We start from the raw sequence: 26,425 nt of genomic DNA, 5'->3' as shown, positions 1-26,425 counted from the left end.
ACGTTTCTGGTGATAATCTGTCAATCATCGCCCTGACAATGTGATTGGTCCGAACAGTTTCTGTTCGGGCATAATTACTCCTCTACGGATCGAGTCCAGACCGAACTCCCTGACCTCAAAATGTTGTGGGCGGGGCTAAATTCGGCTGGCATCCAGGCTACACATTTTCAACACTCTAAACACAATTAGCACCTCATCCGTCTGTTGTGATCATACCATTAGCACAATTCATGTTGTTTTCACACAATGGGTTGTTTGCAATCACGTGGCTCTGGTGACATGCGAAATTCAGGTGGAGGGCAAGCAGTGAAAATTAGAATGGAAGAGATGGAGAATAGTCCATACTGTGCAGATAAGTAAATTATGTGAAAAATACTGTGTTTTTTTACACGCGAAACATGAACACATGTTGTATTGCACACTATAAACACAATCAAAGCTTCAAAAAAACATGAAAAACAGGACCTTTAACTGGCTGAGTTAGATGGGGATTGACACTAAAGAGTAGAAAATCAGTCCAGTCTCTTCAGCTGTAAATGTCACTGGATGTTAAAGTCTTGTGTTGCTTATAATAAATTGACATGTTGACAACACACACATAAGCCGCCTTTCAGAATGCTCTCGATTACATGTAGCCTAGATCAGATGCATACTATATGCATTAACAAGTGTGGTGGTGCTTATGGGGTCGGGTGAGTATGAGGTTGGGAGGGAAAAATCACAGTATACTCTAGACTACACCACTGCACTACACTATAGACCAAAGACTCCACAGTCAGTAAAAACACCATAAAACATCAAATACAGTATCTCACCGAAGTGAGTATACCCCCTTACAATTTTGTAAATATGTTATCATATCTTTTCATGTTACAACACTGAAGAAATGACACTTTGCTACAATGTAAAAAGTAGTTAGTGTACAGTTTGTATGAGATACTGTATATACATCAAAACATTAACATAAAACAAAATACAGCCACAAAAACACCAACAATTAAAAGCCATAGAAAATAAGGATGTTTTTAAGTGAGATTTCCACATCTCAATGGAGGAAACAGATCTGTTATCAGCCGGAAGGGTGTAACACAGCCTCAGACTAGAGAGAGTCAATGTGCTGCTCTTCCTGTAATTGTTTTTAAAACACACACACACACACACACACACACACACACACACACACACGTTTGTTTTTGGGAAATGTGGGGACATTCCATAGACGTAATAGTTTTTATACTGTACAAACTGTATTTTCTATCCCCCTACACTACCCCTACCCCTAAACCTACCCATCACAGGAAACTGCGCACACTTTTACTTTCTCACAAAAACTCATTCTGTGTGATTTATAAGCCTTTTGAAAAGTGGGGACATGCTGAATGTCCTCATATTTCACCTCTTTTTGTAATACCCATGTCATCATACACATTTGTGTCCTTATATTTCACAAAAACATGTACACACACAGGCAGAGTTTGGTTCCAAAACGCGATAAATGGCATTTAAAAAAAAAAAAAAAATCAGTATTGTATCTGGTCGGTATAAAACAGTCATTTATTAATTTTAATAAAAAAATAATAAATACATAAATAAAATAATAATTAATTATTTTCATTATTTTGCTCAAAATGCGATATGCGATATATATATAATAATATTATATATTATTCATTACTATGTGATCAACAAAAACAGAAAAATTAATAATTTTGACGGCATTGATGAACCTGTGGTGGGGAAGAAACGCAAGTCATGGAAATGTAATCATTTACGCGAGGAGATTAAGAAGATGAGACGCTCGGTCAAGCTGTTGCTTGTTCCATGACAGCATCAAACTTCTGTCAAAACTGAATCATGAACTGAAGCTTTTTAAAAGCCGTTTTTAATACAAATGTACCTGGCAAATGTGTTTATTTTAATCGTGCGGTGGCGCCAGATACTCTTTAATCTGTAATGACAAATAAATCATTTAACATTAACAATCATCTTAAGATGACTCGTTAAATTCATTTTGGGAGCGACGACTGAATGTATTTTTAGTAAAATGCCTGTATGTAAGATGAATATTGGCAAAGTGTAGACTCTGTCATATATGTGAATCAACTTACTTTGTTGTGTATTTTCAGTATGAAAAAAAACTTTTATATTGATGGATTAATTGCATTTTGGAAAAAAAAAAAAAACGTGTCATGGATTTATTGCATTTTGGGAAAAGAATAATAAGTTTTTATAATAAACTTTTTAAAATCAAAATGTAGATTTGAACTAATGTTTTTATAACCAAAAGATGCTATGTGAAAGTTTGAAACAGAAAATGGCGGTTTTCATCTAGCCACTTTCTTGGTAAAGAAAATACCTTTTTACTCAAATTATGAGTTATTGCGTTTCGGAACCAAACTCTTCATATATACGTGTGTGTGTGTTTTTCCTGTAGAATGCTCAAATGTTCCTGCTCCCAAGAACTGTTGGGGGTAACACACCAGAACTAGGAAACCACTTTATACTCCAGGTAATGTCTGCAAGAAATTGTAGTACTGTACACTGTCTAGATATGCTGACTGTAACTTTTCTCTTTTCTCAGGTTTTCGATGTCCCTGCAAAACAAGTGCGCATTTACGATTCAATGAGGATCTACAATTCTATAGAAAGGAATGACTTGGAGATTCTGAAGTAATACTTTTGTAATCTGTACCAGGTGTATTATAAAAATATTATTTTAAAAACATATGAATGATATATAGAAAAGATGAAAGATGCATGACCAACTCCTGCATGGCCCAGGACATAAAAGCCTGTGACAGGAATAAAGTATGTAGTATAGCATAATAAATTTTATCATGTTGTAAATGAATTTTGCTGATTTTCAAATTACAATAATGTTTATGTTTTCAGAACTCTGCATCCACACATCAGACTTATGCAGTGGGTTCAGTGTGACCTGTGCAACAAATGGTTACACACCGATTGCGCTGGCATCGACCCTTCAACCATTTGCAAAGAAACACCCTTCAGCTGTGGATGTGAACAAGAACAGCCATTTTCCTTTCAAAGGTTAGCAACAGAAAACAAAAGATCACTAAACTATTTGTAATGTATACATTTATAATTTACAGCACCCTCACAGCTTTGAAAGACAGGCTTTTGGTCGACACATTGGTGAAAGATGAAGAAATCATGGTAATTGTTATGACAGCCTTTAAAAATAAAATAGCACATATATGCTGTATGACACAATCAAGATGAACATATTTAGCAAATTGATAAATACTAATATTGTGCTGTAAAACAAATTTTTTCTTTTGTAGAAACTCCATCGTGACCTCATGTCTGGAGCAGTTAAGTCTCAAAGAATATTTTTAAACAAGAATCCGAATTATGCACCCAAATTGAAAACTCTGTGCAACCACCGGATTTCTGTCTTTGACCAAGAACAGGCACAATAACATACAATTACTTACTTTTTATAGCTTCATAGTACTTTTTCACCACAGATTCTCAATATCTTATCATTTATTAGCTAATAAGCTAATAAAGAGCTAATAAGACTTTTTTGCTGAATGATTTTTTCACTTCACGTGAGCTGGATTTCATGTTTTTGACAGAAACCTGGCTTAATGCTGGTGAGTTAATTTCTTTCTCCGAACTTCTTCCTCCCTGCTGTGACTTTCTAAGCTCCCCTCGGACCACCGGTAAAGGTGGAGGACTGGCTACTGTATTTAAATCAGTTTTTCACTGTCGGGAGATAGCGGTGGACGCCTGCAACAGTTTTGAATTGCAGCTTTTTGAGACCAGTTTTCCCACGACTGTGTTATGTGCAGTGGTATATCGACCTCCAAAGTATAATAAGAATTTTATCCAGGATTTTGCAGAATTTGTGGCGGGGATTGCATTGAAATATGATCGTTTTTTAATTATTGGTGATTTTAACATACATGTGTGCTGTGAATCCAAACCTATGGTTAAAGATTTTCTTCGTCTAATTGATTCATTTAATTTAACGCAGTCAGTCACTGGTCCGACCCATGAAAAAGGGCATACTTTGGACCTTGTGTTGTCGTATGGTTTATGTATTACTATCAGTGAAATATGTGACACATGTATTTCAGACTACCTGCCTGTTTTATTTACTCTGGTTGTTCCCAATTCTGAGATTTCAACCTGTGCTTCTGCGCAACCCAGTGTGCGAGCAATTAACCCTTTAACTGCTTCACAGTTTTCTAGTGTTTTTAAAGACTCATTGTTGTACAATATTTATGACTGTAATCTCAGTGTAGAGGAATTCACGGTCTTATTTAACTCTACTTGTACTGAGATTTTAGACTCTCTTGCTCCGTTGAGGAAAAAACGTCCTAAAGTTCTGACAGAACCCTGGTTAAATGACATCACCCTCTCTCTCAGACGTGCCTGCAGAGTAGCTGAGAGAAAGTGGAAAAGAGATAAACTTAAAATCTCATTCGAAATGATGCAGGACGCATTATGTAAATACCAGAGAGCAGTTAAATCGGCTAAAACTAATTTTTTTTCTGACCTTGTAGCCAGTAACAGCCAGCGGCCTCAGGTTCTTTTTAATGTATTTAATTCTCTTGTTAACCCACGTGATTCAGATTGTATTGTGCCATCTTTAATATTATGTGAACACTTTTTGAAGCATTTTGTGGACAAAATTGCTGGTCTCAGTTTTCCACCCTTTACGGTTATCAGTAACTCCCCTGATTTTTCCTTTTGCCCAGCTGTCTTTCAGCAGTTTGAGCCGGTTACATTCTCTTATCTTTTTGACATAGTTAAACAGCTACGTCTTACAAACTGCCCCCTTGACAGTATTCCTGCACGTTTGGCTAAAGATGTCTTTGACACTGTTGGGCCAAGCATTGTATCTTTGGTCAATATATCTCTCAGCTCAGGGTGTGTACCAGCTGTTTTTAAACATGCCGTGGTGCAACCACTACTAAAAAAGAATAACTTGGATCCTTCCATTTTGTCTAATTTCAGACCTATATCTAAACTCCCTTTTTTATCGAAAGTCTTGGAGAGAGTTGTTTTTAATCAACTTCAGTCATTTATCTATGAATTTAGAATTAATGAAAATTTGGTTTTAAGCCCCGTCACAGTACAGAAACTGCTCTTTTAAGAGTTTTTAATGATCTTCTTTTAACTGTGGACTCTGGTAACTCTGCTGTTTTAGTCCTTTTGGATTTGACTGCGGCCTTTGATACGGTCAACCATTCTATTCTTTTATCGAGACTTGAACAGTGTGTCGGCATTAAGGGCATAGCCCTTAAATGGTTTCAATCATATCTGACTGACACAAGTTTTTCTGTTCACCTTGGTGAATTTTCGTCATCTGCTGCCCCTCTTTTTTGTGGCGTCCCTCAAGGTTCAGTATTGGGCCCTATGTTGTTTTCTTTGTATATGCTGCCCTTGGGATATATTTTTAGAAAGCACAATATCACCTTCCACTGTTATGCAGATGATGTTCAGATTTATTTGCCTGTCAAAACTAATGACAAAGCTTCATTTTTGTCATTATTTAATTGCCTGAGAGATTTAAAAGTATGGTTGGATCAGAACTTTCTTTGTCTTAATGAAAATAAGACTGAGATTGTTGTGTTTGGTCGTCCTGGGGATTTAAGTGCTTGTGTAGATGCACTTGGTAATTACATGTATATGATACTAGTATTCTCTTTAAATTGTAACAGCACAACCTAATCAGACCCAACAATAGAAAAGAATCATCAGAAATAATCAAATATTCTACGAAAACATTGGACATTATGCAATATTTTCAGTATTATAACCTTTAATGTACAATTAAACCTCAAGACATTCATTTTCTCTCGCGTTTGATCTCTCACGCTCCTAAAAGTTTATGTGACAAAGTAGAAGCCGCAGATAAATACAGATAAAATTCAAAAACAAAACTCATATCTTTAAATGAAATAAGAAGCCGCTTACAGACGCTCACCTCCACACATGTAATTGTAAACACAACGCTGACGTCTTCACTTCCAGGTCAAGAAGAAGCTGTCAATCAAAAACTCAGTAAGCCAATGAGAACACACCACTGCTGGCCCCGCCCCCGTGAGAGATTTGTGTCAGAAAGACGAACGAAAACTCTGGGATCGTAAACGAAAACTTCAGAAGCATAAATGAAAACTCTGGAAATGCTTTTGTAAGTAAAGCTCAGTGAAAGAAAGAGAAGAAACTGTTAGCAAAACATGCAGTGTATTAAAAACAAAGTCAAACATTTTGCCTGCGATTTATTTTTTCAAGTTTCAAAGACATTTTATTCAGTTTCAATTTATATTTTTATTAGTTTTTTTGAAAAGTTACGTTCATTATTTTTGGAACAAACGTAATTCCATAATTAAATAGCTACGTTTAGCGCAAGCAAAGGCTGGATATAGACTTTATCGTTTATTATCATATACAGCGTTTCACAGCTATTATATCACATACCAAATGCTTGATTAGTTAACTACTTCAGTAAAACGTTCCCAAAACTTTTCTTTTTTTTTTTTTTAATTCTCCTTTTTTGAAATTTCTCTTGAATTTGTTTTGCCTTCATTTTGCAAATGAATCCAAAAACTGAATCTGCAAATTAGTGCCTGACGAAAAATTACAATTAGTATTTAGCAATATCTCATTTAGATTTTCTTCCTATGTGTTTTATAATGTCCACTAGGAGTTGCTCTTAGCAAATGTTTTCCTTTATTGGTTTTCCCTGAAGAGATAAGCTGTTTTTGAAAACGAATGTAAGCGTGATGCACGTTCATTGGGTTTTACCTTGAAATGAGTTTGTATCTTTATGCAAATCAAAACATTCATGATTTATCTTTCATCCGCCCATGATCCACTTGCAATTAATTGAATTATTTTTTTATTACCCGACCCTCCTAACCCGCAGATTATATGCAGCACCCGTGGATATAAGCACGATCTGCGCATCACTAGTGTGCACTCGTCCGAAGCACGTACACGGAGAGCTGCATCACAGCACGCAAATACTCTTGTGCAAATTCTCTTTCAAGTTTTGCACCTAAACGGACAAATTCACACAAAAATTATGTCAACATGCCCATCTTAGCGAGTATCCTAACAAACATAGTAGGTTATGTCTTAAGAGAGAAATGAGACAGACAACGCATGTGTATCACTATCAGTGTACTGGATCTTTGAATTATGTCTTAAAGGGACAGCAATCTAATATTCCTGCTCTCTGTGTTTTAATGTTAATCAAACGACAAAAGACGAAGAAATCACTCTTGACAATAGCTTTTGTAACTTCAATAATGTTTCTTCTTTAACTATTCAAAGAAGTTTATATGCAGTGTTATTTTGTATTTGATTACTTCATTCAATTTCTGTACCTTAAAGCTACTGTTAGCTGAAAACCTGTTAAGCATTGTTTATTTTATTTGTATCTTGTCTCTCATTTATTTATTTGTGCTGGTTTTTTAATAGTTAGATTATTTGTTTTTATTTTCTTTACTTTATTTGACAATTGTCCTATTTTTTTTTTTTTACTGAACATACCAAACCGTACCGAAACCGTGATATAAACCGAAGCTTGAGTAATCTGAACCTTTCCACCCCTAACATCCAGCCAGTTGATATTGCAGAATAAATTTCAACAGGGTAATCAACACGAAGTGGAGGGATCTCGTATCACCCTGAAGGTGTACATTTCTGGCTTATTACATAACTATTTGCCACATAAGTAAATAAATGGACACAAAATACTGATTTGAGTTGAAAAACTTTTAGCTCAAAACAAATCCTAAAATAACAAGATCAAACAAGACATTTAAGGAAAAATATACATCATACCACTTATTACATGGCTTTTCACCAAATAAAAATATTGATTGTTGAAATCATGAACTCAATTTCATGATGAACTTTACACAGTTATTGAACTGAATTGAATCAACACTGAACTGACTTCAACTGAACAATGACACTGTTGCCACTGAAACAATCTGAATTGTATTTACTTTCTTTTATAGGTTGGTACCAACATGGTAGAATTTCTTAACCGGGCAGAGTCCACAAAACCCCATCCCTTTGTCATGGCCATGGGAAACGGCCAGCACATATCGCAATGCTTTGTCATCATAAATGGACAAGCCCTCGAGCAAAGCACACTGCTTGCATCGGTCGATGTATGCTTCAAAGCATTCTTTGTGTTTGGCATCAACTATCCCAAGCAGTGTGCATCTACCTGGGAGTTTTTACAGCATGTTATCTTCCAAATGGAGGGCAAGGAATCTTCCGCAATTCGGTTTCTTCGCACGTCCTTGTTTGCTGAAGAGTAACTATTATCCTTTTCCCCCCTTCTTTTTGGTTTTGTAAATTTCAATGTCAATTTTACATACTGTAAAATACAATTTTGCAATCTTTGAATTTCAAGTATGAATTACATGTATAAATGTCATTGGTCAGGACTAATTTTCTTTCTTAAAACTGTATTTGACTATAGCATTTAAATGATTTTGCATTTTCTGAATTTAAAATTTAATTCACAATGTTAATTTCACTGTGAATTTAAACAGTTAAACATGTAATAGTTAGAAGTATAAATGTCATTGTTCAGAACTAATCATTTTTCTTTTTCTTTTTTAAAACTGTATTTGACTATTTATGATGTAAATGTTATAACATTACATTAAAAATTCTTATTTTATGTCTAAACATGTATTCTTCATTATTTATTCATGATTGTCTAGTTATACAGGAAAGCACAGGAGAAATTTTAAGAATAACCCAGCAAGAATAACCCAGAATATCAAATCCATTAATTGTAAAAAATGACTACATTTTGGGTTTTCTCAACAACCCAGCCTGCTGGGTTAAAATGTTGCTGGGTTAATTTAACCCAGCATGTGTTCTGTCCAATATTTACCCAGCGCTGGGTTGCCAAATGGGTTGTTTTTAACCCAGCAATTTTTAGAGTGTGATTAAAAGTACAGATACATATCATAAAATATGACTCAAGTGAAAGTATTTAGTGCTCCTTTGGTAGTATGTGGAAGATCAGTTACAGTAATCAGAAAATGAATTCCTGAAATCATTCTCTTGTCACGATCAGTTCTCTTTAGTTCAGTTCCTTGGACTTTCAATGGACGTTCAGTTTTATGGACTTTAAAAGTTTGTCACATGTCCCTTTGTTCTGTTTTCCACTCGTCTGTCTCCTTTGTTACCATCATTATCAGTTCACATGTATCAGCTGTGTTCCAGTCATTATTCTCATTTGTGCTTATAAGTTGGTCCCTTACATTCATTCCCTGTCCGTTGACTATTGTGTTTACATTGCCTGTCAGCCTGCTTGGATTATTATAATAATTAAACATGGATTGTTTTGAACTGGATATGTCTGTCTAGTCTTCTGTCCTAGAGCTTTCCTGTAGCTCAGTGGTTAGAGCGTGGAACTAGCAATGCCAAGGTCATGGGTTCGATCCCAGGGATTGCACATACTCAGATACAAATGTATAGTATAATGCAATGTAAGTTGCTTTGGATAAAAGGTTCTGCCAAATACTTAAATGTAAATGTCTTCCTGCCTGAACATGAGTGTGACATCTTTATATTGCTTTATATAAGGATTTCTTGTTTTTCCTGTTGTTTCACGGATGTTCCTGTTCTATTCTAGTTCACCCATTACAGCATTTGTCCACCCTGTCATGCCAAGGTCTACTCTGTCACCCTGTTATTAAAATAACAAGTTATTTTAACAAGTTAATAAAACATTGTGTGTGATTTATTAATAAACAAATGGTTTTGAAGTTTGACTTAATATTTTTGTTGTTAGATTTTATTTAGAAAAGAATGTGCAAATGGCATTTTATTGGGGAATAAATATTTTAGCAGTAATTTCGTGATCATCAAAAGACTTTTACCATTAACTAAATTGTTTTGTTGAGAAAGGGACACACTATCTTTCTGCAAATCTACATTTCATAATCACTATGCAATGAAAATGTATTTAAACTTGAATTTGTATTTTGTGGTTTGCTCGTATATTGCCTGCTTGCAGTTAATTTATAAAAAATGCTGGAGCTTGACCAATATGCATTTCTAACAGCCTAAGGTCTCCTTAATACAAAACATATGAAGTTAAATGGAAAATCTCTTTTATTTTGGAAATTGTGCAGTCTTAAAGGCACTTTATAGTCATATTGACCCATGAATGAACTCATACAACCTTTGTAACATGTTTGTTTGTATCATATTTGTCACTGTTTTAATTTTGATACAAAGATTATCTGGTAAAATACTTGGATTTCAATGCACTTCTGTAATTGTAGACAATGCAGCGTCTGAACATGACTTTTATTTTGGAGTGACGACATGACGTCATAGGGCTGCGCCGCGATCCTGCATCTGCTGTGATTCTGCTGAAGAAAGGTTTGTTTTAAGAGTTTAATCTGTTTAAATCTATAAAAACAGTTCAATTAATTATAGTTGTGTGTTTTGTTTTAAACAAGCGATGTGAAATGAATTTATTCACTATTTATTGTAACATTGTTATTCTTTATCTAACTGTAATGAAGGATATTTGTGTGAGTAAAACTCATATCCACTGATGAGAAACAGTAAACCTGCGTCTCATTTCTCTCTCTATATATCAAATCAGTTTATCATGAACACGAGTTCAGTCTCTGGAGAGTAATGATGGAGAAACTGAACTTTTCAACTCCGAGTCAATTGAATCAAACACTGAGAAATGATTCAGTGAATCACGACACGTGCTGCTCAAACAGTGAACATGAACGAGAACAACAAACACTAACAAACTAACTAATCATGTTTTCATCAGTTATAAATGCCTAAATATTAAGTTTGTTCATTTGCAGCGTTAGTTTTTAGAGATTTTTGTCTAACCGGGTCATTAGGCCAATAACTATAGTTAATAGGCTATAATTAATTATTCTCTTATTAAAGATGGCGTTCATTAAAGAGGAGACTGAAGACATGAAGATGGTGATTATTAAAGATGAGACTGAAGACATGAAGATTGATTTTATTAAAGATGAGACTGAAGACATGAAGACTGAAGAAACAGTCAGTGTGAAACATGAAGACACTGAGGAACAAACAGGTTGGTTTTATTCTCACAGCTGAACTCAGTCATTTGATCCTTATTAAAATGTCCAGCTCTACAGAAATAGAGAATATACTGAAGTATACACATGTAGCAGAGCTTCATCAAAAAATAATTTCCTCCTTTCTTATTTCCTTCTTTAATTATTGCATTGCATGTCAAATAAAATATATTTAAAGTTATAAGAAAATTATATTTGATTTGAATTTTATCAGCAGGTTCTCAGCGTGAGAATGTCCCATTGTAATGTTATATATATATATATATATATATATATATATTTTTTTTTTTTAAGTAAAAAGTGTTCTATCAAACGATACCTTTTGACTCTCCTTGCTATAGTTTTGTAGTTATGAGTCTTTACTTTTGTGATTGTCACTCAGAAAAAACAACTCTAGAAATACCTTCAGGTATATATTTAGATTTGCACCCTCCAGGTTTTCAAATGATTGTATCATATCCTAACAAACCATACATCACTAGAAAGCTTATTTATTCAACTTTCAGATGATGTATAAATCTCAATTTTAAAAAAAGTGACCCTTATGACTGGTCTTGTGGTCCAGGGTCTCAAATCATAGAACGATTGCATTTATGAACTTTTAACAGTGTTGGGTAAGTTACTCTAAAAAAGTAATGAATTACTAATTACATCTTCAATAGTGTAATTCGATTACTGTACAAATGATTACAAAAAGTATTTAATTACTTATTACTTTCTAAGTCTTATATCAACCTCGATGAGTTAGGATAGACATGAAACGCCTTTTTTAATTCTATCAAATAAATAATATAAAAATACTTAAATTATTCTGGCACACTTAAGTTTAGGGTCCAATTCTTACTATTAACGAGGACTTTTGCCTCTAAACTCCTGATTACTGCTTATTAATATTTAAAGTAGTTGTTAAGTTTAAGTATTGGGTAGTATTAAGGATGTAGAATAAGGTCCTGCAGAATAAGAACAATAATATGAGCTTTTTAAGTACTAATAAATATACTCCAATATATTAGTGATGTTCATGCTAATAACAAGTATTATTCTTATTAACTCGACAAAGTATTTAAAGTGAAAAGGACACATAAAAACATGCATTTTAACATTAGACTTTACATTTTGATTAGGGCTGTCAACGTTAATGCATGCGTTATTAAAGGTGCTAAAGAGGATGTTTTGTTTTATACATTTTTGCAATATTACTTAACTGTCTTTACTAACTGATAAAAGACTATTTATTAGGTGCACTGAAAGGAATAATATTAATATACATCATCTGTGCACGAGGTAGGGCCTTAAAAACATCAGCCAATCGCGTAAACGATTGGCCATCTGGCTTGTCAGTCACTGCCATGACGTTCCTTGTGCGAGACGTGCGCGGCTGCGCGCTCCAGTAACTTTCCACACTCCACAGGCGCCGCATGCAATGTTTTTGTCAGGAGTAACAACTGCAGATTATGAGTTACCTGCGGTGAGTCCGACATAATGAATCCACTAACACGACACAGCGAATGCCGGTGGTAAACACTCGTGTTCCAATACGAGTGTTTACGAGTTTTGGGAGGCGTTCCTTCGAAGGAGGGGGGGTTGTTCTTACACATGCGCTCATTTCAAAAACTCATTAACAGTCTTTGGTTTCTCAGTCGACGAAAAGATCCTCTTTAGCACCTTTAATTCAAAATCTTTAATGCATTAAAATAATGCATTTAACACAAATAAATTACTGAAGCATGTGAAATTGCGTCGTTATCGTAATTTTACATCATGCAGTTAGATGATCTTAAAATCCATGCTGATTATATCAGAGATGGCAGAGAGAATTTGACACGTTTCCTTCCACTGCCGCTTCCTTCCACACCCCACCAGAGGTCTCCGTTTCGACATTTTTCATTGCACACACTCAGTCACTTCACCCTGGACTACATTTCCCACAATCCCACTGCTAGGCACTGATCACACTCACACCTGTTTCCCATCAGTGACATGAGCTGCATTCACATACATTGTTTTGAGTATCCATCTTTTACAAGGAACGCTAAATTACCTATTATGCTTTGCGCATGTGCGCAGAGAGGATGCTTCAGGTTTGCAACTTTATGCGTTTAGTCAGTTAGCCATTAAAGTTACTTGAACATCTCTGAAAATAAGGTTGTTGTAATCTGTTTTACTTCATTTTAATGTCCATAATGTCAACAAGCGATGGCAACATTAGTTCGTGGTGGCAGCACGGCCAAGACTATTTAAAAAAGACCATAAACAGCGTAACTTTGTCTGTTCCTCATCCTACGAAGTTGACCAGCGCCACCTCCTGGATTGATATGAAACAATGGCCAGCAGTCACATATGTTGACATTTTAAATGATCTTGTTTTGTCTGTTGGTGTAGATGGCGAGGAGCAAAGAAATTATAAAAGCACGGAAGCATACAATTACATACGGAGTAATAAAATTTGAAGAATTCTTTGTCACAATCATCGGCAGTTCACGTTCCTAAAAGCGGAGGTAGAGCTGAGTCAGGCTTTAAATAAACCCAATCACATCATGTGGGTTATGTTACAAAATGACGGAGTAATGGAAACTGCTGGATGCTCCTGCGTAGCTGGCCCTGGTAGGTCTTGTAGCCATGCTGCTGCTGTGTTGTGGAAGGTGGGTATTTATAAATAGAGCAACACTGCTTAGTGTGGCGAAACGTATAGCAAATAGATTTAAATATTCTGTATGTGCTGTGTGATTATTTTTTACAGCACTTTTTAACCAGTAATTTTTTTTTGGTTTATAATGTGCTAATGGTGATGTACTGTGCAATAAGTAACAAAATAAATAAAGTAGACAATATGTTCTGATTTTTGAAAGGTGCAGAATGCAGTGTTCAGTGGTATGACAGGGCTTTCTTGCACTGATTAGCAGTGTAGCTGGAATGCAGGGACCAGAAGAAATCTTGAACAGAAAAGAATCAGTCAGATAACATTTAAACATCACAAAGCTGAAGATGTATATGCGGTGTCATCTGCAAGGGAGGGAGAAAGTTTACCATCTACACCAAGCTATGACACACATCAGGACTTCAGGGAGAGAGTCAGTTCTTCAGACACAAAACCAATTTTTGAACTAAAAAATAGTCTTTTGTAAAAAAAAAAAGTGCTACAATGCCAATGTATCAGAGCAGACAGATAACACTGAGAGCTTAGAACCCCATCAGCTACATGGGAAGACTCTGACTTGCAGTAAATGTGAAGCATTTTACAACAAATACATAGAATTGAACAGGGACCAGGCAGCTGAATTGGATATTCAAACACAAAATGAGAGTTTGTCAGAGGTCTGGCATAGTGCAAGACAGATAAGGATCACTGTTAGTTCAGCTAAAGGTGTACCAGTATGAGTTACAACAAATCCTGATAAATTCATGACAGAAGATCTCTTCCCTACCTTTCGGGGTAATGCGGCTACGAAGTATGGGAGTGAGAGGCAATAGCTCAAAACCCTCTTGTAGAAAAAGGTCTACAGGTGTCCCTCTCAGGTACCAGAGTCATCCTGACAGAGCCATGGCTGTCTGTCTGATGGCATAATAAATGGTATGAAACATCTGGAAGTAAAATGCCCTATCCCTAAGAACGACACCACCTCATTAGCAGACCATTTCACTAAGAGTAATGGTAACATTAAAGTGGTAGATGGGAAGCCTGAATTACAGAGGAACAGAGTCAGGGGCTACTTGTACTGGGCTAAGAATGGCAAAAGTACTTGTCTGGTCTCCAAAGGAACACATTCTAATAGATGTACCATATGATGCAGAGTATTTAACAGAGCAGGTTACTCGTCTCAGAGGCTTTTACTTCTCTGTAATATAGAGGATAGGGCTGTCACAATATTAGATTTTTCACACCACGGTTATTGTGGCCAAAAAATATCACGGTATCGATATATCGCGATATTTATAGAATCCTTGGGGGGAAACTTTATCAGTCTAAATCAGCGGTTCCCAAACTTTTTTTCCTGCGCACCCCCTTCTATGTCCCAACCGAGTTGGCGCACCCCCAATCCCCACTTCAAAAAGAAAAAAAAAATGCAACAAAGCTTTGTTTTATCGCCATATAAAGACTCATGTTTAATCATGCGCAAATAACCAGAACACGCATGACAATAACAACATCAACAAAGTTTCAATATAATGCAACAACGCTACGCACAAGCTTCCACTTTTAAGAGAACGAGTGACAGACACAGGCTCAGTAACAGAAAGCACGGTTATTTTCAGCTGCGTAAAAGAAACATTGCAGCAATAGGCTAGGCCTATTAAATGACCGTGGAGCTAGCATTTTCATCATTGTAACACAACGGTTATGGAAATTAGAACAGTACATTGAATTAAATTGCAATGAAGTTACAAACGATCCACAACATTAAAGAGAATAAGCTCCGAAATAGATAAAATAAATAAAAACGAGGATCAATCTGAAAGTTTTTAAGTGCGACAATAAAATTAGCCTACACACGATCCACAACATAATTAAGTAACAAAGAGCATAGCCTGCAGTGCATAAAAGAAGAGCAGTGCGTAGAAGAAGACAGCAGCTTCTACGTTTCTATCAAGAACTAATAAATTATAGCATGGGTGTCGGAAGCAAAAAAAAAAAATGTGGGTGGGTCTTCCCCCCAAAATTTTGATTTCCTTGGTCTACAAATGTGCATTTTAAGACGTTTTAAGGACAACAAATTGGATAACAATAGCTTTAAAACCATGTCAACAAATACATACATTCATGCACAGTTTTGAGGCAGCTTTAATCGCATGTTTGGTAATTTCATTACTTAATTTACAACGGAATAACGACGGTGCATTCCCGTAATTTCTTTTGCACTTTTAAGCTATAATAATCTATGCAGCGCGCACCGGCGCATTTGTGTGAACAATTCTTGAGTTTGCGCCTCGAGCACAGTAGGCTATAGCCTAACGGCGGTTTGGAGTTTTACTGACATAGCCTGACAACATTTCATCTGACCGCAGTTCACTGTTGTTCAACTGAAAGTCCCCCGTCCTCACCGCGCTCGTTTGACTTGCGCCTGTGTCTGAGGTGAAGCTGGAATGCGCGTCTGAAAAGTGTCCCTTTTGCTATAGTCGTAAAGAGACATTTCTTTTTAAACGCAGCATTTTATTTGTCAATGTTTTAAAAAAAAAACAATTATTTTTGGTATTTTTTTATGCTCTGTTGGTGGTGTGTGGAGTAGTATCACCGGGGGAGATATATTTTTTTATTAAGTAATTCAGCAGAGGCAGGGATAGATATAGATAGATAGATAGATAGATAGATAGATAAGCAAGGTGCGTGGCTCATGCGCAAAACTTGCAGCAGACACAAGAAGCAAGTCCGTTTTGTACAAAGTATGGTGATCCCGTCTTTAAAAGTGCATTAAAATAGAAACAAGGAAAATAGTCATTGAACAAGGAAAGCACTAGAAATTTTGGAAAATTTTTAAAGTCAGTTTAATAAAATTATTTCATCATCGGGCTCTGTGCTTTGAGAGGGCATTGACATATGACGCGCTCTGAAAAATGAACAGACAAGTGCTTAATTAAAAACGGTAAAAGTGAGTGGGTCCAATATCATTTTTCTGAAAAAGTGGGTGGGTCTTGTCCCACCCACATACAATGGTTCCGACGCCCATGAATTATAGTTTTTTAATTAAAATAAAAGCGATTACAAAGGAAATGTTTACTGTTCATGTTTTTTTTTTATTGTATGGAAAAATCCCACTTAAAAAAACAGACCGCCATTACATATTTCCTCTCGCGCACCCACCACACTTTGGGAATCCCTGCCATATGTGATTAAAATGCTATATAATTTTTAAAACGTTTTAAACTCACGACAATATTATGTATCTCACGACTTTATATCCCCCATTAAAGTATATATTGGGTGTTAATTTTTTTAATGAATAAATTATATAAATAATGTTTGTTGTACGTAATACGATCAGGAAAATTGCTGAATGAGTAGCTGCGTAGCCTTTACTTTATGACAGCTCGTAATCAAGTAAATTCAAGCAACGGTCTGAGTGGCCGTATAAGCTACAAACAAGTACAAAATAATTTCTTTGTATATTATACAAAAGCTATTTTGAAAACAGACAAAACAGAAAAGGTAAGAAGCGATATTTGAGAAAAGAGCATATCAATCTAATAGCTGTAGATGCATAGCGGAATTAACTTTACCCCGTGTCACGTGATTTCTGATTCTTGTGAAAAAGGTCTATTACTAGACCACAAGGTGCAATAGCCACTAAATATTTAATAGTGTTGCAAGCATAGTAGTAGCTATACGATTCAGACCTTGGGTTCACAAGACTTGGTTTTTGTTGAATGAGCAAAAGAACAAAAAGGCATGGATATAATGTATTTAATATATGAAAACTACTACTACCGAGGTTATACGCCTAAATACAGAATACACATATATACAAGAGTGGAAGTCAAGAAAAGGAAAGAGAGAAAGCAAGTAGCAAAACCTAACAGTCCTTGAAAGCCAGCACAGAAATCAGTTTCATTATCTAAGATTCAGAAATGGTACTTGCGTCAGTTTGCTTGCTGGGTTTCAGTTCAGTGCTGCTGCAGTTCATTGGCTTCTTCCGTTTCCACGGGAGGGTTTGAACGGAGGACGTGAAAGTTAGTTTCACTGGAGAAATGGTGGTCCTGAAGAGACTGGTAGCGTGGTAGCGATGGTAGCGTGGTCGCCGTGACGTCCGGGAGAGACGTGCGTGAGTGGGCGATGGATGATTTAGGGCGATCGGGAGAACACACAGAAGAATCCTGGTGCTCATCTTTTATGACAGATAAGCCGACACACCTCCTTGAGGTGGAATAGCCAGTGACATTGGTGCAAAGTTGGCGGGCAAGCTCTTTCTTTGTCTTGTCTCCTAGCTGAATTTATGACTACCAGATCGGATTTCGAGATGGAGTACTTTCTTCACAGTATCATTAAACACATAGAAAAATGCATTTGTCAGTTATGTGACATCTCAGTGAATGAGCAGTAGCCAGAGCTTTAAAATGAGATCAAACTCGACAGATCAGAAAGGCATATAAAAGTAGTTATGGTTTACAGACAAATTCCATCATTAAAACTAACACTAGCACAAATACAGTCATTAAAACTAACTCTAAACACTAGGAAGCATACATGGACTTGATATACATGATGGGTACATTTTGGCATAGTTGTATTTTACATATACAGTCAATAATGTATGTTTGTGTGTTTTGTGTGTCTGTGTGTGTGTGTGGTGTGTGTGTGTGGAATTTGTCTGGTCAGTCTCTGGGCCCACACCAGGGGGGTGCTCCTTTTGAAGTCTCCAAGTTAGGAAGTTGGAGTTTTCTGTTTAACCTCACGGGTCCACAAACCTGCTGAAAGTCGCAGTCGGCCGGAACCGATTTAGTGATTTAGAAACACAGTTCATCAGGTTAAAAGCGTTCTGAAAATTCCAAAGTTTATTGACTCTGAACGGATCCATCCAGACGTTACAGTTCACATATTACCGTCCATATATGCTTTGGCATCTTTCGGATCTCTGAAAGTTTTCAAGCCATTCGGCTTGAAGACCAATGCGGCTAGAAAATTCATTTGGAAGCAGATGCCTTTCTTAATGAGTTCTGCGCAGATCGGGTTGAAGGCTTTCCTCGCAGCGCGAACTGTAGGAGAAATGTCAGGAGTGATGTGGAGAAGTTGATCCTCGTATTGAAGCTGGCCTGTGCGTCTAGCTGGGTCAGAATTGTAGCGACATCTCTGGAGCAATGAATCTTGATAATAACAAGGAGAGGGCGACCATCTGTAGGCGTACCAAGCCCTCGGTATGCGCGGTCAATTGCGATAGAAGGGACTGGCAACTCAAGCAGTTTTGGGATGAAGGATTCAAAAAAATATATGGGATCACTTTCCTCTACGGACTCTTTTAGGTTTAGAATTCTGATATTGTCCTGTCTGGAATGACCCTCCAGATCTGTAACCTTCTCCATAAGTGCTGTGTTATGTTTCTTGAGTGTAGCCAGTTTCACTTTTAGCGGAGCAATGTCATCTTCCAAGGCGGAGATACGAGTTTATGTTTCAGCCTGATGAGTCGCAAGGGAGTCTGTAATCGCAGCGACTTCATCGATGTGTTTGATTATACCATCAACTTTCACATCCAGCCCAGACTTCAGCTTGGCGAAATAGTCATTCAACATCTTTTGTGTGCACTGACCTTCTTCTGAAACGACTTCAGCAATGTGTTAAGCAAAAATCCATGTGAGAAATCAGGTAATGAGCTCTCATGGCTAACTGCATGATCGCTGCTAGCACTAGCCTCGCTGGAATCAGTACTATCTTCTGTAAAACCTTGAGAATGGTCCGCCGTGTTCTGCTTTGAAGGCTTTGGCATGATAAACCAACAATGAAGCGACAAAATAATGAATTTGAGAAAGATGGGTGAAGGAAAATAATGAAAACAGGAACGTGGGCTGGGAGAGGTGAAAAACACAGCTGATCACGCCGCTGCCATTACAGGAAGCCCCAATTTTATAACATTTACTGGTAAGAGTATAACCATAAAAACGTTTTGTGCTCAGGAAAACACACCTCATAAGCATTCATTCTTTCTGTCTAATGTCACTGTTAGGCTTGGGCGTGGTATGGATGAAGTGAGATCACAACCAAGTACAGAATGGCTACAACTATTGTGTGTGCTATGTCTGACATCATTACAACAACAAATATCTTCTATTACTTATTGAATAGTAAAGCAGTAGTAAAGTTCATCACCTTAGTGATGAACAGGAATTGTAGGTTGCAAATTCCTCCATCAATGTCAGCAATCTTCTAACAAGCTGATGATCTTAACCAGATGTGAAAAATAAAGGATACATACAAAATGTGCAGTGGTGGATCCCTTTGGACCAGGTTTGAAAACCACTGGTGTATTGAGTATAAGGTCTATAGATAGGATGGGCAACTCTGGTCCTGGATGACACTATTCTGCAGAGTTTAGCTCCATCCCTGATCAAACACACCTGCAAAATTTAACCCAACCCCATTATTTAATCGTAAAGGCTGATTTATACTTCTGTGTCGGACCTACGCTGGAGCCTCTGCACCGTAGGCTATGCATCTGTGTTCATTTATACTTCTGCGTTGTTGTCCGTGTTGACATGCATGCAAACCACTGCTAGGCAGTGTCCACGGTCATGTTGAGTATCAAGGTCAAAGCCAAAGAAGAAGCAGCTTGTAATGTACATTGTCAGAGAAGCTTTCAAATAGAGGCGGCAGAGAAGCAGCAAATCAGCAAACCAATCATAGGGCTTTGGGTCCGCGTAGAATTGACGCGTTGTTACATTTTTGAAGAGGTGTATGTCAGGCTACATCATATTCTATGTACCCATGGTGTACAGACAACGCAGAAGTATAAATCAGCCTTAAGTCTTCAGGAATACTTGAAAATTAAGGGCAGGTGTATTTGATTAGGGATGAAACTAAACTCTGCAAAAGAGTGGTCCTTCAGTACCAAAGCTGCCTATCCCTGATCCATAAGACAGGATAGGGTATAGATCATACATGTTGTTGGTTTTGATGCTTTAAATGTCTAATAAATGTTTAAATTGTTTTATGTCTATTTTTGCCCTAGACCTAATGGCACTGAAAGAGGTGAGTCATGAAGAAAAAGGAGCTCAAAAGACAGAAACTAAAAGTTATTTCACCAGCCAACAGTGTGGAAAGAATTTTAATCAACATAGAAACCTTCAAGTCCACTTGAGAGTTCACACTAGAGAGAGTCCCTTTACACTTGTCACTTGCCAACAGTGTGGAAAGAGTTTCACACAAAAAGGAAGCCTTAAAGTCCACATGAGAATTCACACTGGAGAAAAGCCTTACACCTGCCAACAATGTGGACAGAGTTTTAGTCATAAAGGTAACCTTATAGCCCACATCAGAATTCACGTTGGAGGGAACCTATTCACTTGCAAACAGTGTGGAAAGAGTTTCAGAAGAAAAGGAAGCCTTAAAGCCCACATTAGAATTCACACTGGAGAAAAGCCTTACACCTGCAAACAGTGTGGAAAGAGTTTCAGAAGAAAAGGAAACCTTACAGCCCACATGAGAATTCACACTGGAGAAAAGCCTCATACCTGTCAAGAGTGTGGAAAGAGTTTCAGTCGAAAAGAAAACCTTACAGTCCACATGAGAATTCACAGTGGAGAGAACCCATTCACCTGCCAACAGTGTGGAAAAAGTTTCAGTAAAAAAGGAAAACTTAAAATCCACATGAGAATTCACACTGGAGAAAAGCCTTACACCTGCCAACAGTGTGGAAAGAGTTTTAATGAGACAGGAAACCTTCAAGCCCACATGAGAATTCATACTGGAGAAAAGCCTCATAGCTGTCAAGAGTGTGGAAAGAGTTTCATTCGAAAAGAAGGCCTTGTAGCCCACATGAGCACTCACACTGGAGAAAAGCCTTACACCTGCACTCTGTGCGGGAATGGTTTCACACGGGAACAAAGGCTCAGGCAACACATGAGAACTCACACTGGAGAGAAGCCTTTTACATGTGATCAGTGTGGAAAGAGTTTCACACATAAATTGACCCTTTATCATCACATGAATATTCACACTGGAGAGAAGCCATACACATGTGGTCAGTGTGGAAAGAGTTTCACACATAAACTGACCCTTTATCACCACATGAATATTCACACCGGAGAGAAGCCATTCATATGTGATAAGTGTGGTAAGAGTTTCAGATTTATAGGTTACCTTAAGGGTCACATGAAAATTCACTCAAAAGAAAGCTGTTTTAGAAGTTGTCATTGTGGAAAGAGCAGAGGTGTAAAGAGTACCTGAAAACCATACTTGAATAAAAGTACAGATACCTTACAACAAAAATTACTCCATTACAAGTTACAAGTCACCAATTCTAATACAACTTGAGTAAAAGTCTTGAAGTATTTGAGATTTTAACTTTTTGACTTGGTTAAATATTCGCATTCTTCATGGTATTGTTTGCAGGGAAGAGAAGATATTTTATCCCATTGAATGATAATTTGGTGTTTTCACTTTAGTTTTGTAGAATTCAGTTTACAGTGTTGATCTGGTTACCATGAGAACAGTGTCACGCGCTGCTACTTCAGCCATCATATGGTAGAAAATGTCCAAACAAATAAATGAGTTCAACAAGCTGACAGAAGTAAATATTTACTTTCCCATATGGCCATGGAGGAGAATCAGATGGGCATTCAGCGGATAGACACCGACACACTGTATTTTTTTTTGTATTTATTTCAACAATTGACAACCAAAATCAAACCCATAGAAGCTTGTGAACAGTTTTGAAGTGGCTGTGTGCAAGTTATACTCATTCACAAGCCAAGTGAGAGTCCTACTCGCAAATGTAATGTTAATTAAAGCTGCAAGTAGCAATGAAAAGGCCCTCGCACCCAGGCTAACCGCCACCTGTTGGCCTTAGGAAAAGAGTGAATAGTGGGCAACATGCATTGTTATTCGGTGTGAACATTTATAGTACACATTTTAACTGTATGCTTATTCAGGTAGGGTAAGGAAAGTCAATTCTAGTTTAAACCATAAGATACTCACCCGCCGGCCAGTTGAAGTCCTTCCGGAATGACGTAGAAGACTACCTTGTGGTTGTTCTTTGTTGCGGCTCAGTTTGTAGTTATAAGTAAAGTCTCACGGAAGGCAAATGTAACAATAACATATCTCTTTCACTGATTACAATACAAAGCAGTTAATGCAAAATAGAACAAAATAAAACTTAAATCAGCTTAAGCTAAAAAGCTCTATAACCTAGCTTTACACAGCAATATTGGAGATGCTGTTAAGCGCCCCTCGTTAGGGTATCAGATGTCCTTCTATGCTTAATGCAGGCAGCATCTGAAGAGGCCTTTTACTCCTCAGACTTTTATACTAATTTTTGGGACATTCCAACTTCATATTACTCATCAATTGTCTATGATCCAATTAGACTTGTGCCGATATTCGGTAATGCGATAAATCGCGATAATGAATATGCACGATATTGTAATCGTCGGCACTTCAGAATACCGTAAATAATAATTTATTACCAATTATTATTTTTTTATAAGGCAATTAAGAATACTTTACCCATCAATCGTATAAAATGCACAACACCGCTGTATTCTGAAAAGGACACGCGCTCAGATGTAAACAATCCCAACGTGCACGAGAAGCACATGGCGGAACCAGTGAAGGAGACGAGCTGAATGAAAGTGCGCGTTCACTCTCTGACAGCAGAGGGCGCTGATGGAACAGCAGCGTGCAGCGGTTACCACGGAAACCGCACAAACAAAGTAACTGCCCTAGTGAAGTTTTTAAAATGCTTCAAACCGCCATTCATTTTTTTGTAATCTCAGTGTTGTTCATCACAGCACCAAAAACTGAATACTTAAAAAAGACTTAAAAGGACATTTATTTTCAAACCTAAACATTTTTATATTTTAATCTGGGCTACAACATGCCCTAATGATTAGAAATGTTCTGATTATTTGTTATTGTTCAGTAAAACTTTGAAAACATACAGCTTCATTAGTTAACATGTTAATTCATTATCACTAAACTGACAATAAAAATACTTATAAAGTATTAATTATTATTAATTAATGTTAATTTCTTAGTTACTATTTAATAACGTTACTAAAATCAAAATAACTTATTTAATGGACCTAAGATAAAACTAACAATGATCAACTGTGTTTCTAAACTAACATTAACAAAAAATAACACTTTCTGTAACAAATGTAGCTATTGCTCAATCTTAGTTAATGCATTAAATAGAGTAAAGTGTTATCTGTTGTTCTTTATAGCCTTCTTTTGCATTTTAATCTGTTTGAAAATTTCAGTCAGAGTTGTTTTTGTTTTATTACAAAAAGAATTCTTAAACCTGTTAAACTATGACAAAAATGGGTTTGCAACTTATTTTAATATCGTGATAATACCGTATACCGTGATAAAAGCTTCATCAATTAATCGCAACATGAAAATTTGATACCGTCACATGCCTAGATCCAATCTTCCTGCTGTAGGTGTATCAGTCTCTGTATCTCTTGCTTACTAAGCCGGATGTCCTTCCTTTGTCGCCTACGCGGTCGTCTTCTAGCACTCTTGCTCTTCTTTACCGAAGTCTTCGTCTGACTCACCTCCGCTTTAGACTGCAACATGCTCTCTTCATCCTTATTTAACTATTTAACTTTTGTGGTTGGTTACAATCATCAAACTCAAAAACCTAACTTTCACAACTGTTGCTTAGTCATATTATCTTATAACAAACAAAAGCAGTATTGCATTTACTTAATTTCATAAGCATTCAAGCATATATGGCCTTAACTTAAAAGCAAGCCAATAAAAACACTGAAACAGGTAAATAGCAATATCAACAACAAAATCCAAAACAGCATATAAGCAAGTAAATACAGGAGAATTATGGCAAAGTCATTTCAAAGTGGCACACTTTCTGCTGCCAACAGGTGGCGCTTTGACTGTAACCGAATATTGTGATATAGATGTATTAAGGCTAGAAATATTATCAAATACGTTTAGTTTGGTGCAGATCGGACATTGTATGCCTGAGTTACAACAACTTCCTTTTTGGTGGCGTTAATCGCATACATTAGCATTTAGCCAGGTGTTGCATGATTTAACGTGTCTCGCATGTTTGGTTTTGATCTGATTAAAGCTCTAAGAGGAGTTCATTAAAGTACAATGTCTGGAAATGGCAAAAAATGCCAAGTTAATTAAAAATACCTGTTATGTCCCTCAGGAGAAGGTTAGTGCTAAGACTCAATGCCAAGAAAAGTGTGCTTCTTCCAGCTCAAACTACCATCTACTTAGGGGTAGTCTGGGATTCCACCACGATGCAGGCACGTCTGTCTCTTGCTCGGGTGAATTCCATTCTCTCAGCCATGAATGGGGTGAAATTAGGCCAGTCACTCACTGTAAAACAGTTTCAGAGACATTTGGGTCTGATGGCAGCTGCATCCAACGTGAAACCTTTTGGCCTGCTGCACATGAGACCCTTACAGTGGTGTCTAAGGACCAAGGCGTTTTCTCCCGAAGAGGAAATCCTTTTCGCATGATTAAGGTCACGCGGCAATGCCTTTGTGCCTTAGTCATGTGGAAGAAGCCTTGGTCCCTGTCCCAGGGACCTGTGTTGGGGGCTCCTTGTTGTTGCATAATGCTAATGACAGGAGTTCTGGAGAGGGTTCGCCGGGACAGGGTCCATCTCATACTGTTCTGGCCATTCTGGTCAACCCGAGTTTGATTTTGCAGACTTAGTGTCTCTTCTAGACAGCTCCCCATGGAGATCCCTATCAGACAGGACCTTCTGTCTCAAGTGGGCGGCATGATAATTCACCCCCGCCTGGAGTTGTGGAAACTGTGGGCCTGGCCCCTGAGGGGGCTAGGCTCATAGAATCCGGTCTCCCAACTGAGGTTGTCGAGACCATACTCCACTCCAGAGCTCCCTCCACAAGAAAGCTATATGCATATAAATGGAAGTTGTTTTCTACTTGCCGTAGACAACGTTAGCTGGACCTGTTCCACTCCTCTATCAGTCTTGTGCTGCAATTTGTCCAAGAATAAATCTTGGATGGTTTATCTAGCGGCTGTTTCTGCTTATCATGCTCCTGTGGGGGACTCTTCTGTGGGAAGAAACCTCCTATTTATAGGCTTTCTCTCTGGTTCCCAGAGGCTGAGGCCTTGTGTGCGTACAAGAACTCTGGACTGGGACTTTGCTATTGTGTTGGAAGGGGTAGCTGAGGCTCCATTTGAACCATTAGAGGAGGTGTCTGAGAGATTCCTCACTCTTAAAAATCTTCCTGTTGGTAATTTCATCTCTCAAAAGAATTGGAGATCTTCAAGCACTTTAGGTTGCTCCCTTTGGAATTTGCGCCTGGTATGGTCAGGGCTTTCCTGCATCCTAGACCTAGTTATATACCTAAGGTCCCCACCAACGTCCCAGGACCGATTGTACTGCAGGCCTTTTGTCCTCCTTTTACTAATCCAGATCAGGAGAATGAGCAAGTTTGTGGTTGAGACCATCTCTCTTGCTTATGAGTCTTCCGGACAGCCTTCACCCTTGGCTGTCTGGGCTTACTCTACTAGGGGAATGGCTAAAAGCAAAGGCTTTAATCTTGGGGGTCCCCTCCATGAGATATGTGATGCGGCTGGGTGGTCCTCTCAGCATACCTTCATTAGGTTTTATAACTTTGATTTGAGCTCAACTCTGGGGTCCTCGGTGCTCTGTCAAGAGTGTGGAAAGACACTT

At 37.4% G+C, this 26,425-nt stretch overlaps 1 protein-coding gene and 1 long non-coding RNA gene across 2 annotated transcripts; both read left to right on the top strand.

The window, feature by feature from the left end:
* The first annotated feature begins 2,421 nt into the window (after positions 1-2,421).
* On the top strand, positions 2,422-8,458 carry LOC125243915. The gene is made up of 3 exons (XR_007179183.1): positions 2,422-2,509; positions 2,582-3,051; positions 8,007-8,458. It is a non-coding gene; the product is annotated as an uncharacterized LOC125243915 (long non-coding RNA).
* A 2,265-nt stretch (positions 8,459-10,723) lies between these two features.
* On the top strand, positions 10,724-22,206 carry LOC125243174 (gastrula zinc finger protein XlCGF57.1-like). Its single transcript, XM_048152598.1, has 2 exons — positions 10,724-11,098; positions 20,753-22,206. The coding sequence occupies exons 1-2, from the start codon at positions 10,942-10,944 to the stop codon at positions 21,967-21,969; spliced, it is 1,374 nt and encodes a 457-aa protein (XP_048008555.1). The 5' UTR covers positions 10,724-10,941; the 3' UTR covers positions 21,970-22,206.
* Positions 22,207-26,425: the final 4,219 nt, after the last annotated feature.

The sequence above is a fragment of the Megalobrama amblycephala genome, linkage group LG1, assembly GCF_018812025.1.
Source record: "Megalobrama amblycephala isolate DHTTF-2021 linkage group LG1, ASM1881202v1, whole genome shotgun sequence".
Taxonomy (NCBI): domain Eukaryota; kingdom Metazoa; phylum Chordata; class Actinopteri; order Cypriniformes; family Xenocyprididae; genus Megalobrama; species Megalobrama amblycephala.
This window is presented reverse-complemented; position numbering and strand designations above follow the sequence as displayed.

What these genes read in the sequence shown, in the direction of transcription:
- LOC125243174 (XM_048152598.1), top strand. Translation starts at nt 10,942, where the DNA reads ATGGCGTTCATTAAAGAGGAGACTGAAGACATGAAGATGGTGATTATT. An exon ending in AGACACTGAGGAACAAACAG is followed by an intron (nt 11,099 to 20,752) that starts GTTGGTTTTATT and finishes TTTTTGCCCTAG; the next exon opens with ACCTAATGGCACTGAAAGAG.